This window comes from Antechinus flavipes, chromosome 2 (assembly GCF_016432865.1).
Source record: "Antechinus flavipes isolate AdamAnt ecotype Samford, QLD, Australia chromosome 2, AdamAnt_v2, whole genome shotgun sequence".
Taxonomy (NCBI): Eukaryota; Metazoa; Chordata; class Mammalia; order Dasyuromorphia; family Dasyuridae; genus Antechinus; species Antechinus flavipes.
Window position 1 is genome coordinate 222,681,126 of NC_067399.1, and position 16,705 is coordinate 222,697,830.

The window sequence follows — 16,705 nt, forward strand, 5'->3', positions numbered from 1 at the left end:
TTGACCCTGTTGACTACCTTAACTGCTCTCTCCTCCCTTGGTTTCTATGACAACACAGTATTCTGATTATCCTACCTCTCAACCCATCTGTTTCTTCTATCTCCTTCAAAGGCTTCTCTTTCCACCCAAAGTAGAGTGATAGGCCCTCTGCTTTTTAATTCTCCCTACCTATTAGTTTTTCTCCTACTTCTTATAAACAGACCCCTATCTTTCCCATCCTTAAAAACAACACAAAATAAACTAAACAAAACAACTCTCATTTAATCTTACTCTGTCTGTCAACCTGTCATTCTGTCTTTTCTCCCCTTCTCAGCTAAACTCTTCAGGAAAATTTTTCCTTCCACTCACTTTTAAACTTGTTTCTACAAGACTCTTCTCATCCCCTTTAAAAGTACTTCCTTCCTTCTGTTAATTATCTCCAATTAAAAAAAATTACATCTCCAATATAAAAAAATCTTGTCCATATATAGTTGTTTATATTCTGTCTTCCCACATAGACTGTGAGAGCCTCTAAAATAGGGACTATCTTTTGACTTTCCTTTTTTCCTTATTCATTACTATAGTGCCTGACACATAGTAAGTCCTTAATTACTAGCTTTTAACCTCATCAACCTACTGAAACAGATCTCTCCAAAATTAACAAGGATCTAAGTGCTAAATCTTGTATGCTTTTTTTGGTCAATCCTCATCTTTTTTGATCTGTCTGCATCCTTTGATCTTGAGGAATACCCTCTTCTTGATGTTTTTTCTTCTATAGATTTTCCTAACATTCTCTCCTAGTTTTCCTCATGTTTGTCTAACTATTCTTCCTTAGTCTTTTTTGCTGGATTTTTCTTGAGATCACTCCCTCTGACCATGGGTTTCCCTAAGACTTTCTAAAGCTCTTTTCTTCCTCTATACTCTTTCACTTGGTGACTTCATCAGTTCCCATGGGTTCAAATCATCTCTTTCCAGATGATTCCAAGAATTGTGTATTCAATTTTAATGTTTTTCCTGAGTGCCAATTATCATCTTGGATATCTTAAAATCAATATGTTCAAAACAAAATTCATCCTCTCCTTCCCTCAGTCCTTTCTTCCTTCCTAACTTTTCTAATATTGTTGAGAGTGCCACCAATCTCCCAGGCTTACAACCTTGGTGTCATCCTTAATACCTTACATTCTTCCCAGTTATCAATATATTGTCAAGTATTATTGTTTCTACCTTTTCATATTCTTGCTTGTTTTTTTTTTTTTTTTTCTGACACCATCACCATTCCAGTGTAAGCTCTCATCATCTCTTGGACTACTACAATAGATTTCTTATTAGTCAAACTGCTTTATCCCTCCATATTCCAATTCAACTTCCTTTCAGCCACCAAAATATTCTTCCTGAATTTAGTGCAGGTCTATGATATCTCCTTGCTCAATCAATTCTAATGATTCCTTATAACTTCCAGGATCAAACGTGAAATGCTCTATTTGGTTTCTAAATTCCTTCCTATCTTTTCCATCTTCTCACACTTATTCCCCACCTTTTACCTTCATGTAATCTGCGATTCAACTACATTGACTTGTTTGTTCAAGGACGTCCATCTCCTGATGCAATTATTTTCCCTCCTCACCTCCACTTCCTCGTTTCCCATACTTCCTTTAACACTCAATTTCTACCTTTACATCCATTCCAGTCCCTTCCATTTGAGATTATCTCCCAATTACACTCTTTATATCCTATATATACAATATTATTTGCATGTTGTCTCCCTCAGTTGAATATAAGCATCTCAAGGACAAGAACTGTGTTTTCCTTTTTTCCTTGCATTCCCATTCTGGGTTTTAATGACAGCAACCAGGATAATCTGAATTACTTAGAAAGTTCCTCTTTAAAGGAATGAAGAATCATCCTTTTTATCCTCTGGTCCTAGTTATGTTGTTTGGGGCCGACCAGTATAAATTGAATCCATTTTCCACACAACAGCCTTCCATATATTTGAAGAGAAATAGCAGTTTCTCCTCAAGCATCTCCTTCTTCAAGCTATACACTGCCAGTTCTTACTACCTATGGGACATGGAGTTTAGTCCTTTCATCATTCTTCTTGTCTTCCTCTGAATTCATCCCAACTTGGCAGAGGATCAGAAGTTTGGATTGAAAGGACCCTTAGAAACATTTAGTACAGCTACTTACTACATAGTAGAACTGAGATTTGGATCTAGTTTCTTTAACCCTAAATTCACTACTCAATCTACTCAGTCTATCATTCCATGTAATGGATACTGTTTCTAAAAAGAAAATAGATTAGTTGTGATATAGAAAATTGGGATCAACATCTCCTTCCCTCTTCCCCCACACTGTACTTATATTAATGCAACTTATGTTTATATTAATTTTTTAGGTTGCCATGCTACTGTTGACCTATGAAGCCAGGATGAAGGCAGTGAGGATACTTGGTTTGCAGAAAGGAATACTCAAGGACTATGAAGTGGAAGAGGATGCTTCATTTGGCACCAAAAGGCAAATCAGGAACAATGGGTGGAAGTTACAAAGGGAGCAATTTAGGTTTGAAAGCAGAAAAGATTTCTTAAAAATTAGAATTGTCCAAGAAGGGGAATAGGCTTCCTCGAAAGAAAGTGGGTCCCTCCCCCCAATTTGGAGGTCATTAAACAAAGACTGAATGACTATTTATCAAGTATCTTGTAGTAGGAATTTCTTTTTCAGGTATGAATTGGCTCAAATGACCTCCAAAGTGCCATCCAATTCTAAATCCCATGATTCTCTTAGCTTGCAGTCCACTAAAATTCTCAGATCCCTTTTATAATACTAACTACCCAGTCATGACTCCCCCATTTTGGACTGTGCCATTATGGATTTTCAAAAATCTAATTATAGGTCTTTGCCTTTGTACTATTAAGTTTCATCTTATGAAATTCATCCCCTTCTTCTAACCTATTGAGTTAAGATCCCATTTCTGTCATCAGTGTATTAACTGTCCTTTCCAACTTAGTATCATCTATAAATTTAATAAGCATGGTATTTCTGCCTTCATCTGGCCCCAGTCCTCCTTTCTAACTTTTTGGTTCCTGATTCTTCTTTACAAACTCTTTTCCTCAAGCAAACCAGCTTTATGTCATTGGAACACAGTTTTTAATTTTTCAACCATTGTATATCTCCCTCCTATTCTCTTTTCCTCCACTACCCCCCTCTCTGAGATACCCCAGCTTCTTCTCTTCAGTCATCTAAATCCAGCTCACCCTTTAAGGACTAGTTTTATATACCAGTCTGATCCAACCTGCTCTATGACATCTTTCCTGAATCTCTCAGCTCAAAGTAGCCTCTTTTTTTTCCCCTCTAGCAGCTATTTTCTCCTTTCATTTATCACACACATTACCTTTTTTTTCCTCCTCACTTTTCAGTCCTGCAAAATTGTTTCTCAAAGTGTCCTCCTTGAGGACAGGGAATATATATTATTCATATTTCTCTCTCACCTCCTATCCTCCAACATCCTTGCCTGGCAAAGAACAAAGACTTTGTATCAAGTAAAAGTCATACAAAATAATTGTTGAATAATTACTTAAGTCGCAGGGCTAAGGCTGGAATGACTAGCTAATATTTGGCTGGCCCTTAAAGTCTCTGGTTCCCCGGAGCATATGAGGGTGAAACAACTCTGTTAGGCTTAGTACTTACAGTCAGTGAGTCTCCCAGAGCTGCAATCACCTTGATGTCAGCAGGCCGGAGCTGATGGACTGAAGGAGACAAGAAAGTAGAACCTTTGCTGTGCTATCTTTCTTTAGGAGACAATGCCAAAGGGAAGGGCATGGTAGGAATCAGGGCTCTTCTTACTGACCTGATGTGGGAGTACTGCTGGATGACCCCTGCTCAGAGCACAAGAAGTCACTGCCCCAGTTCTAAATAAGCAAGAGAAAAGAAACCCACTTCATATGTGAGAAAAAAGGCTGTTCTTTAAGATGATTAACATTCATAATGTAGAGAGACCAATTCCACCGCCTATCCATCTTCAACTAAGTTCAGACCTCAGCAAAGTAGGTCTGGGTTGGTATAGGGGGCATATGAGATTAAAAGCTATATGATATATAAACATCCTGACACAGTACCTAGAAAAGATGCAATGGGTGAATGCATCCCTCATCTAGCTAAGTTTACCTCACTCTTTTAAGAAGTCATTTACATTTTACCATGTGTTCTGCTCAGCATCCAAGGCGTTCCACAACCTGGATCTTCCCTAACTTAATAGTTTTTATTTCATACTTCTTCTATTTGTATTTCCGACACCCCAGCCATTCTTTGAATATCTTCCCTTACTTTTTCCACCTCCATGTCCTTGCTCTTTCCTATACTTAGAATGCCCTCTTGACCATTTCTTCCTGTTGAAACCCTACTCATCTTTTAAGGCTCAGCTCAAATGTCACCTCCTTTTTATAGCTTTCCCTTATCTCTCAGCCAGGAGAGTTATTTCCCAATGGTGAACTCTCATAGTACCTGTTTATACCTCTCCCATGTACTCTCACACTCTAACCATCTATTTGTTCATCCCCTACAGTTTTTATAAAAGTTTGTTCCTCAAGGGCAGGACTTTCTTTTTATTCACTTTGGTGTACCAGCTTTATACATTGCAGGCATTCAATATATGCTTGTTGAATTGAATTATAAGGGTCTAGCAGTACCCTGGGCTTCTTAAACTTTTTCCACTCATGATCCCTTTTTGCACAATAAATTTTAATGTGACCCCAAGTATATAAAATACCTAAACAAATCAAACTTTTACTGATAATAAATAATAATTCCACAACCCCCTCATTCAGTTATGTAACCAATATGGAGTCATAACCCATAGTTTAAAAACCTTTGATCTACTGCACCACCAGTTGCTAAACACTGATGCTACATCATCGTCTATCCCCTAAGCCAATATCCTACTATATTTTCTCGAAGGAGAGTTATCACTATTATTTTTTTTTTTAAATAAAGCTAATAGGGCAGCTAGTTGGTACCATGGATAGAACACCTGAGTTCAAATCTGACCTCAGACACTTAACATTTTCTAGCCATGCGACCCTGGGCAAATCACTTAACCCCAATTGCCTCAGGAAAAAATAATAAAAAAAAATGAAGCCAATTTTAATATCAAGGCTTAAGCAACAAATCATTTATAACTAGAAATTTTTATTTCCAGTGCCAATATGCTATATACCAGGCCTTGAGAAAGAGGAAAAGTGAAGGAAGACTGACACCTTGTAAAACCAAAATGAGTCTGTTGATGAGGAGTCTGCTCAGTGTGAGGGAGGGGAAACAGAATCAGAAGATGAAAAAGTAGTCTTCTCCCCAAGTTTCCTATCTTAACTACTTATTCTTACAAACTCTATCATAAAACCATTGTTTCTGAAGGACTATCAGAACTATCAGAACCTTGCAAATTTGATGCCCTGGGGCAAAACCTTCATTGTGTCACCATGGCTCTGATCACAATTAGTTACAGGAAATGTTTTTAGAAAAGCTTGAAGATTACACAAGTATCATGCCACCAGATTTTCTATATATTCTTGACTATAGAGTCAAGAAGTACTACTTTTAAAAAAAAATGAAAAATAAATTTTAAAAAAGTACTACTTCTCCAGACACACAAATTTAGAAATGCAGAAATTCCTCCAATATTTAATATCATCCAAACTCAAAACAATATGCTTGTCATACCTGAAATACAAGAAGCAAGTTTTTAAGTGCCAGGGGAAGTGAAAGCACTCAAGTATTAGCTAAAACTACACATGCTTCCAGGTCTTGGCAGAGTCTAATGAAGTCTGTCTTTCTTATAGGTCTCTCTCTCTCTCTCCCCACAATAGCTACCCACAGTGGATTCTCCAAAAGTACTTACTGATTGGGCATTTGATTTTCTAGGGACACTAATACTCAAATTTCTTTGATGCATCCTCTTCTCTATGAAAAAATCTGGCTGAACCAAATTTTGTTAAAATCTCTTAATTAGATTATGAGACATTTAATATATAATCAATTTCAAATAAATTTAACAGAAATCTCACTCATATATTGTCCATCTTTTCAGGTTGTTTGGAAATCTTTGAGAAGATCTGACATCATTTAGCTTTCTCTCAGAGACCGATCAGTTTAACATTAATGATATGTTATCCTATGTTAGTCATGACAATTAATCCAAGGATGGAAAACATCATTTGCATTCAGAGAAAAAAACTATGGAGATTGAATGCAGATTGGAACATTCTATTTTCACTTCTTTGTTTTTTCTTTCTTGTGTTTTTTTTCTTTTTGTTCTGATTTTTCTTTCCCAATATAACTAATATGGAAATATATTTAACATTATTGCACACCTATATCAGATTGCTTGCTGTATTGGGGAGAGGGGAGGTAAGGGAAGGAGAAAAAAAATGGACCTCAAAATATTACAGAAATGAATGTTGAAAACTATGTTTATTTGTTGGGGGAAATATTATTAAATGAAAAAGAAAAAAAATGTAATCCTAATAATGAAACTTGGTTTTACATCAAAAATGTAGAAATAGGGTTTTACCATAATATAATTATTAGCATTTGAGAAATATCTCAGCAACTTGCTTTTGGCAGAGCAAGATAAATATATTCCCTGTGTCAGATTAATGCTTGTGTTGTAAACCAAGCTACAGAAATTAAGATGGTCCATGGTTCAAGGAGGTAGAATGACATTTTGTACAGGTAGCAAGCAGTCTATATTGTTTATGAATGGCAGGGAAGTAAGAACTGTCCTCTATTCACTAGCTTAGGAGAGAGACAAAGTAGCTTGGCAGTTTGCTCAGTAGATGGTGTTAGACTTGGAATCAGTAAAACTTGAGTGCAAAATCTACCTTAGAGACTGTCTAGATATTTAACCTTGGGCCTGTCACTTAGACTCAATTTCCTCATCTGTAAATTAGGAATAATAATAGACTGTTTCCTGGTAATATATATATAAAACGCATTGCAAACCTTAAGGCCCAGTAAAAATGCTAGCTATCTGTGACTATTGATTCAATTCAACAAATGTCTACTATGTACTGTGTGAGGTGCTGGAGCAACAGAGAATATATGTGTGTGTAAATGCATGTATAGATACACATGCATACATGTATATATATACATATATATGTATACATATATACAACACATATAATGCATTTAATGTTTTATATATACATATATACATATATCTATGATTAGAGTGAATAAAAAGTAATTTCAGATGGAATTAACCACTAACAACTGGGAAAAGGAAAAAAAGGTGTGTGGGAGGTGACCCTTGAGCTTTAAGAGAAGCTGGGAATTCTGCATTCCAGACATGGGCCTGGACAAAGGTGCAGGGATGGGAGATGGAATGTCGTGTGTAGGAAAATAACTAGCAGACCAGTTTTACTGGAATGGAGACTGGATGATGCAGAATAACATGAAGTTAGGCTGTAAAATCAATTTCCCATACATCCAGGGCCTGGGGGCTTAGCATTTCTAGTGATTTCTGAGTTTTTATTCACAGTTACAATCAAATCTTAGGTTCCCTTTCCCAGAAAGGGCAAATTTATACTACTGGACTTGATCCTCAGAAAGATGAACAGTAGGTACCAGAGAAATCTTCTTACACTTTAATCTCCCTTACTCCCAGCAACTAACTACATATGGCTTTTGCACTGACTGTCCTGCATATCTGGAATTCTCTCCCTGCTTTCCTCTGCCTCCTCATTTCACTGCCTAGACTTTAGCTGCAAGTCTCAGCTAAAATTCCACCTTCTACAAGAATCTTTTAATGCTAGTGTTGATTCTGGTGTATTCTGTAGGTTGCTTAGCTTATTATCTTGTTTGTATATAGTGTTTGCATACTGTCTCCTCTTAGACTGGGAACTCCTTGAGAACAGGAACTGTTTTTTTTTTTTTTTAATTTTTTTTTTTTGTTGTTGTTATTTGTTTTCCTCTTTCCCTCTTCTCTTCCTTCTTTCCATCTTTTCCTTTCCTTCTTCCTTCCCTCCCTCCCTCTCTCTCTTCCTTCTTTCCTAGAATGTCTGGCATATAGTAGATGACTGATAAATGCTCGCTGACTTATTGGCTTTACTAATTCTAAATAGTCAATGCAACAAGAAGGAACCTTGTTATGACCCAAACTAAGGTTAAGGTTTCTTTTAAGTCAGTAGTCACTAAGCAAGAATTACTGAAATATCTTCCCCCCGCTCTGACTCCTCCAGAAAGGTTAAACTTGCCTGATCAGAAGCAGATGACTGTGAGAACATAGTTGCAAATGTTAAAGAGTCATGGCTAAAGCAGTATTTTTCCAGCAGTAACCTGGAAAAGAGTGATGACGATTCATGGACATGTTCAGGCCAGTGTTCTGGGATTTACTTTCTCTGATGTGGTCAATTCTGAGTCTATTCTGCTCATCCTGCCTGCCTGATACCTCAAAAAAGGAAAGGTGTGTGGACATTCGCAGGCAGGCAAATACACAGAACTATGCAATCAGAACATTACCAGGTGGAACAGTTGGACCTTGTTAAACACAAACATGTGACCTTGACCAATTACCTCAATAGCAGGATTGGCTGGGTATGTGTAGTTACTGTTCCTGTAGGTCCTGATGAAGGGCTCCTCCTGTTGGAAAGAGATGGCCACCGTGACTGATCATTAAAGAGTTTAAAAAGATGAATAATGAGAGAAAAATAAAAGACATCTAATAATAATAACACTGATCTTTGGGTTCAATTCAATTCATTCATTCCTTAAGCACTTTTTTATTAAGCTCTTGCTGTGAGTCAGGGACTGTTACTGGGCATCCATGGACAAAACCAAGTATTTTTGCTCTACATAGGATTTCTCTGATTCCCTCTAGGTGCTATGTTTCCTCTCCCCACTTCCTTTTATTTATTTCCTTATATACAGGTTGTGCCAAAAGACTGAGTATGCTCAGATTTGAGGGAGATATGTTATATTTATGTATGTAGATCCATGGATTATAAAGTCTTTCAGGGCAAGGATTTTTTCAGTTTTAACCCCAAATGTAGCACTCTTTGGGCATACTGGATGATTAATAAATGTTTGCTGATTAGGTACCCTCGAGGAGCTTATATTTTAGTGGGAAAACAATACATATAGAGATATATACTGAGTGTTAAAAAGTAACAGAATACTTTTGAGGGATAGAATAGATATCAACAGTTTATTGGGATGAGGATGAGAGGGAGACCAGAAAAAGCCTCCTGTAGGAAGTGGTGTCTGAACTGAGCCTTGAAGAATTTCTTTCAATCTTTTCTCTCTCCCTAATCTTCAAACCCTTCTTGTTTGCTGGCTCCGTCCTCGCTATGAAAATATCCTGAACTTTTATAGAGAGAATTTCATTCATTCTAGAGGGTTTTTAACTTAACAGTTTTGGTTTAGTGTTTTACAATAAGAGGGCCTAAAAATTTCATTTTGTACATGCCAGAGTGAAGGCTCCATTCACAAAACTTAACATGTCTCCATCTCCTTCTGTTATATTCATAATGTCCTTAAAAGAAATCTATTTTAAAAATGTAATACAAGGACAGGAGGTCCTTTCCCATTGCAGGAGATGGTTCATCAGTGCAGAAGGGTTATTTAATATAGAAGGCTTAGCATGGTCTTGGGGTGTTTGGGGATTGGAGATTTATTTATTTTCTAGACACCTTCTGCCCTAACCCCTGAACCCCAAAGGATGCCTGGTGAAACCTTCTGCCTCTAAAAGAACTACGTGCTGAGATCCAGAAGCTGCTCCCACCCCCTTACTCACTCTGATAGGATGTGATACTAGTTATCATTGAAGTTGCACATACCTATTAGTATGCCTATCCCACAGGTTTCCTCTTGCTTCTATATCTGTGTGAAACAGTGGAAAGCTACCTTACTGGAGAAACAGTGAATGGAGAAGTAGATAGAGAGCTGGCTTTGGACTCAAGACGACTAGATTCAAATGTTGCCTTGAACACGTACTGGCTGTGTGACCATAGGCAAGAGGTCTAAATCTATGATCTTATCATTCTCATTCCCTGGGTAGGGAACAGTTTTTTTCCAGTACTGCTATAATTCTATGTCCTATTCTCTGATTATTTTTGAGGTATCAACTTTTTTTTTATTTGAAAGAATAAATTACATAAAAAATTATGATTTAAAAATAATTAATTCATCTTTCATTGAGGTTTTTCTCCAAGGCCTCATTATTTATTCAACAAGCATTTATTAGGTTGCCTACTGTCTACCAAGTATTGTACTAGGCCTTGGGAACATAAAAAAAAATGAAATAGTGTCTGCACTTGAGATATCTTTCTATTAGGAGAAGGAGAATCAACATTTCCACAGATAGGCAAATATAAAATGGGAAAAAAAAAGTACTAATTGAGAGCAGGAGAAAACAGCCTAGTGAATCAGGAAAAGGCCTGGAGTGGGAGCTGGCCATTGAACTGGGCCTTGAAGGAAGCCAAGGATTTTAAGAGGTAGAGGTGAAAAGAGTACATTTCAAGCATGAAGCACCGAGATGAAATGATATATGTGGGAAATAGCAAGGAAGCCAGTTTGGCTAGAAAGCAGAATACATGAAAGGGAGTCACACCATTAAGGCTGGAAAGGGAAGCTTGGAGCCAGATTGAGAAGGGATTTAAGTGCCAAACAGAAATGCTTATATTTTATTTCAGAAGCAAAGAGGAGCACGCTGGGGACTCTGTCGGAGTTCTCAAAGGCTCTGCCTGTGAAGTGAGTGCAAATACTGGCAGCTTCTTTCAAAAGAAAAGGCTTCTGGAATGGGCCCAGTAAGGTGTAGTGTAATAGACAAAGTGGGTCCCTTACTGAACTTCAAATCAGGAAAGTTGGAGTGAAAATCCTGTCTCTGGGGCTATAAAACTGTATATGCCCTTTGACCCAGCAATACCATTACTAGGGAAAGATATAAAAAAGGAAAAGGACGTATTTGGACAAAAATATAGCAGCTCTTTTTGTGATGGCTAAGAAGTGATAACTGATGCCCATCAATTGGGGGAATGACTAAACAATTGTGAGGATATATTATTGTGTCATGAAATGACAAATGGGCTGATTTCAGAAAAACCTGAAAAGATTTATATGAACAGATGACAGATGCAAACTGAAGTAAGCAGAACCAGGAGAATATCATACACAATAACAGAAATGCTGTATTTTGAAGAATTGTGAATGATTTAACTATTCTCAGAAATACAATGATCTAAGACAATCCAAAGAACTGATATTATATGAATACAGACTAAAGCATGAAAATTTTTACTCCCTTTTCTTCTTTCATTCTTTTTTTATTTGAGTCTTCTTATACAAAATAACTAATATGAAAATGCTTTACATGATTGTACATATATAACCAGATTAGTTAAATCTCAGGAAGGGAAGAAGGGAGGGAAAGAGTTTGAATTAAAAACTTCTTAAAAATTCTAAAAATTGTTTTAACATGTAATTGAGGAAAAATAAATATATATTTTTTAAAAATTCTGCCTCTAATATTTACTAGCTTTGTAAAAAAGGGGAGGATAATTAACTTCTTTAAAACTCAATTTTTTTTACCTGTAAAATGGGTATTATAATACTTATAGTGACTACCTCAGTTTTGAGAAACTCAAATGAGACCATGTATGTAAAGTGCTACAAAGTGTTAGTTATTATTGATATATTATTATCCTCCCAAGGGGGATCAGTCTAAATAGGCAGAAAAAGCATTTATTACTATTTTAGGCACTGTACTGTGCTGAGAATATAAAAATAAGCCCCCCCTCCCTCAAAAAAAAAATTGAGCTAAATTTGAAGAGGCTGAGGGTGAGGAAAACAGAGGGTGAAAAATAGAGGGAGATGGTGAGAGAAAGGGAAGGTGAAAATGTGCTTGGGATAAGGAAGATTGGATGTCCTGGCTTTATACTGAGTACTACTCTGAGAAAGACTGGATTAGGAGATACTAAGCACTTAATATAATTATCCATCCATCTATCTATCTATCTATCTGTTTATCTTCCTTCATTTCTTTCTTTTTTCTTTCTTTCCATTCATCAGTGATGTATCTATCTTTCCATTCATCCATCATATATTTATTTAGCTATTTATACATCTATCTATACATCCATCATGTATCTATCTTTACGTTCATCCATCATGTATCTTTCTATCATCTATCTTGTTTCATGCAGAAGAGTAGAGAAGGCACTGGACCTGGTAGCCCAGGACATGGAGCATGTGTCATTCATTACAAGTGATGGTTTCATAACCTTTAGGGTACTTCTTTCCTGCCCCTTCCTCCACCTTTAGAAGTGGTTTTGCTCAAGGACCTTACCACCTACAGGATGAAAAAGCATTCAAGGGCTTTAAGTAGAGGTAGAAAAGAGGAATAAAGTGCTTTATAGGAATATTAACCAGGTACATGGCCTAGAAAGGAAATGTCTGGTATCAAGGAAATCATCTAGAAAGCTCTTGCAGAAAACCAAAAGTAAGGTAATAGAATCCTGGATCATTGTAGTATTATAGAATGGAATGGAATAAAAAAAGAGAGGCTAAGAGACTTGAGGCAAGAAGAATCACTTCTTGAGGGCAGGAATAAGTTTTACCTTTGTATCCTAAGCAATTAGCAGAGTGATTGGCAGCAGTTCATATTTAATAAATATAATTCTTTAAAAAATAAATAAATACAATTCTTCTTGATTCCAGAGCAGTCAGAGGATAAAATGGGAGTCTGTAGTCAGGAGGACCTGAGTTCAAATCCATCCTCAGACACTTATTAATTATGTGACCCAGGGCAAGCCACTTCACCCTGTTTGCCTCAGTTTCCTCATCTGTAAAATGAGCTGGAGAAGGAAATAGCAAACTACTCTAGTTTCTTTAGTCCCAAATGGACTTACAGATAGTCTGGCATAAGTCAACAACAACAACTACAACTTGTGACTCACTGACTGACAACGAATTAGATATGAGAGGCCAATCAATTAATAAGCTTACATTAAATAAAGACAATAAAAAAAAATTCTTGATTTTCTTCTATGGGCTAGAGTATGGAGAAGAGACTGTAAAGGACTTTAAAATCCAAACTGAGGAATTTGTTTGGGTTAAGGTGACCAAAGTTTCCAACCTGGGTCACCAGTATATTAGGGAATAGCAGACAAAATAGCTAATGAAGGACTAGTTTTTAGGGGTCATACAAACAATGTCCACACAGAATATCGGGGAGCTTGCTTCCACCATCATGCATGGTGGGACTTCTCCCCCCCCATTTAAAAAAATGCACAGGTATTCTTGTACTGTTTCTTGTTAGCTTACTCTATGATGAAGAAAGATGCTAATGGTCTGCTGAGCTAGAATTGTATTGCACAGAGGAACGCTATTCCTCTTTCTCCACTTCCTTTTCCCCAGAATTTGATTCTCTTCCACTCATCTACACACACACACACACACACACACACACACACACACAGACATTCCTGCTGTGAATTCTGTGATTGCAGTGTCTTGCAAGAATGTGTTACTCTGGGAAGATAGAATCTTATTAATAAAAATAGAGTCATATGGGGAGTGGAGTTGCTTTTGAGAGGAAAATAAAGGGCACAATGAATTTCAATTGACAAGAGGGAATCCTTCCATCAGTCTCTCTGTTTGTCTCTGTCTGTACCTCTTTGCCTTTCTCTGTTTATCTCTGTGTCTATACCATTCTGTCTCATTCTTTTTCAATTTCCCTGATCTTGAATTATCTTCCTTTCTTGATAAACAGGGAAGTACAACTTTCAAGATCTACAGGGACCAAGGCCTTCTCACAAGGAAGTCAATCCAAGCTTTTCTAGAAGAGCCATCATATGTGCAATGGTGGTCATTTTATAGAGTTCCCATGGGGATAAGTGTGAGAATAGATCTGTGCCCTGGCCACTTGGGGGGATTTGTGCTCAGCACTTTTGGTGGCGGGGGGAAAATAGCATATCATGAATAGTGCCATTCAGAGCATGTATTCCTGGAAGAGGCAGATGTGATGTTGCCCTAGATCTATCTTCTTGCATGCTTCATAGGATGGCCACTAGTATATATAGATAATCTAAGAAAGGATTTTAAACTTTAACTTTTAAAAAGCTGTCCAATGTAAAGTGCTTTAGAAATAGCCATTCTACCTGACACAAATGGAACACATCTACAATTGATTAGGGGGAGGGAAGGGAATGAAAGAACTTGGCGGCTACCTCTTCCTATTCTCCTACCTCTGTTCAAGTCCTGTTACCTCTATGTTTTAGATTTGGTTCCATTTAAAATGCTTGCTGCCTGGCCTCCTAACAACATTCTTGCAAGACACTGCAATCACAGAATTCACAGCAGGAATGTCTGTGTGTGTGTGTGTGTGTGTGTGTGTGTGTGTGTGTAGATGAGTGGAAGAGAATCAAATTCTGGGGAAAAGGAAGTGGAGAAAGAGGAATAGCGTTCCTCTGTGCAATACAATTCTAGCTCAGCAGACCATTAGCATCTTTCTTCATCATAGAGTAAGCTAACAAGATAGAGTAACCTAACACATAGAGTAAGCTTTAAGTCACAGAGGAATGGAGCAGATGGAGCCCACGGCTGGCAAAGTGAGTTGTCTTATGTAGCAAAAGATGTGCTTGCCAAGAGATGGACCATCTTGGAAAGGATTCCAGAGTTGCTTAGCAACCACGCATCTCCAAAAGGGACCTCTATAGGTTAATGGAAGGAGGATGTGCCCATCCTACTTTGTAGTCTTGGATTTGTTCATCTCAGGGGAGAGGAATGAGTATATGTCTTTCAAAGAGATGGGGGTGGGGGTGGGGAGAGGGAAAACTTGGGTCAAGGAAGTCCAGGTTTAAAGCTTACCTTTGTCACTAGTGATTATCATGGACAAGTTACTTAATTCGGGGGTCTCAGTTTTCTCTCATATAAAAAGGGCTTATAAGACCCCATATAAGATTTGTAGTACCTATCTTTCAGGTTTATTGTGAGGTTCAAATGAGATCGTGTTGATAAAGTGTTTTGCAAACCTAAATTAAGTATCAGCCATTAGGGATGGTTTATCCCAGTAAACTTCTAGAAGGGGAGCCTCCTCTTCTTCCCACCAATAATGAAAATTATAAAGATTGCCTAGAAAGGAAAAGGTATTGTTTGCTGATCAATGCCTTTTCTACCCCAAGGCAGAATGACCATCTTGGGATCATTGCTTAAGCCCAGTAGGGTCTCCTCAAAAATTGCCTCCTCTGGACAGCAGCAAGTTCCCAGAATAAAGTAGGGTGGTATCTACAAATGGAATAAAGGGAGTAGATGTGAGACACAGAGGCAGACATATGGATGAGAGAGAGTGACTAGCTGAAGATGGCATGGAGGTTGTGAGTACTCTGGTGAAGATGACATTGAGGTTGTGAGTACTCTATGCATAGAAGGATGTGGATAGAGTGCTGGGCCTGGAGTCAAGAAGATCCAAGTTCAAATCCAACCCCAGACTCTTATTAGGTATGTGATCTTGAGCAAGTCAGTCTTCTTTCAGTTTCAGGCACTTTTTAATCTATAAAATGAAGATAATAGCCTCTAACTTATAGGGCTATTGTTAGGATAAAATGAGGATAGATGGTAAAGAAAATATTGGTTAAATATGGAATAAATGATGACTGTCTTCTGTGATTCTATTGTCATACCTGTTTTGGAGACAATAATTGCACAATGCCAGCCATTGTATGTGTGGCAAAGGTAAAAACTGAAATTTTCTTGGTCAACCTGTTCTCAATAAGATGGTGGAGGGATAAGCAGAAAGCAGTCACAGAGCTCCTGGCTGAACTTGCAGAGAAAAGGGGAGGACTATAATCCTACCAGAAAGACCACTTGTACTATACATATCTTATTGATAAATAGTCATTTGCATTAAAATGTGAACTGCTAGAGGGTAAAGAATGTTTTTACCTTTCTGTGAATCCTCAATGTTTAGCTTAGTACCTGACACATAGTAAGTGCTAAGTAAATGCTCATTGACTGACTGACTCCAAAGATTTAGCTCCTAGCCCAATCCTCTATCCACTCAATAGGGTAGTAAAACCCACAACTATTACCTCTTCCTCTACCTTATAAGACTTCTAGCCCAACTCTTTCATTTTACATAAAGTTATCATCTAGATAAAGTGATTCTTCTTCCTCTCCTCTGCCTACTGCCCTTTTGGCTTTAAGTATCAATTAAAATCTCATCTTTTACTGGAAACCTCCCCTAACTTATCTTAATTACAATGCTTTCTCTCTGTTAATTATTTCCCATTTATTCTGTATGTTGCTTGCTTTGTATATATTTGTCGCATGCTGTCTCTCCCATTAGAGTGTAAGCTCCTTGAGACCAGGGACTATATCTTTTACCTTTTTTGTATCCCCAACACTTAGCACTATGCTTCCTGAATGCAGAAATGCTTCCCAATGGTTTGTTGATTGATTGGCTGAAGTAATTTGCCCAAAGTCACAGAATAAGTAACAGAATTGATATTTAAACCGAGGTCCTTTGATTCCAAAGTCCATTAATTTTTCCATTGTATCACATTCTCGCATCTCTTACCAACACTGGGATTTGGCCTAATTTTTTTTTAAATTAAGTTAACAGAGGCAGACTACTTGGGAAAGCTGGAAACATTGTGAATTTCAAATGAATTTTTCAATCTACCTCCATTTCAAAACCAGTTTTTGAGTCACTGCTCAAATGCTATCTTTTATAGATGGATTA

The 16,705-nt window shown here is 37.4% G+C and overlaps 1 protein-coding gene across 1 annotated transcript in view; it reads right to left on the reverse strand.

Moving 5' to 3' along the window:
• The window catches only part of PLB1 (phospholipase B1), a 214,184-nt gene that overhangs the window by 47,025 nt on the left and 150,454 nt on the right, over nt 1–16,705 (reverse strand). Inside the window, exons 44-46 of the mRNA XM_051976223.1 lie at nt 8,542–8,607; nt 3,821–3,881; nt 3,661–3,719 (exon numbers count right to left, since the gene is read on the reverse strand). Coding sequence (XP_051832183.1) covers nt 3,661–3,719; nt 3,821–3,881; nt 8,542–8,607 — 186 coding nt within the window. The remainder of the gene's footprint in view (nt 1–3,660; nt 3,720–3,820; nt 3,882–8,541; nt 8,608–16,705) is intronic.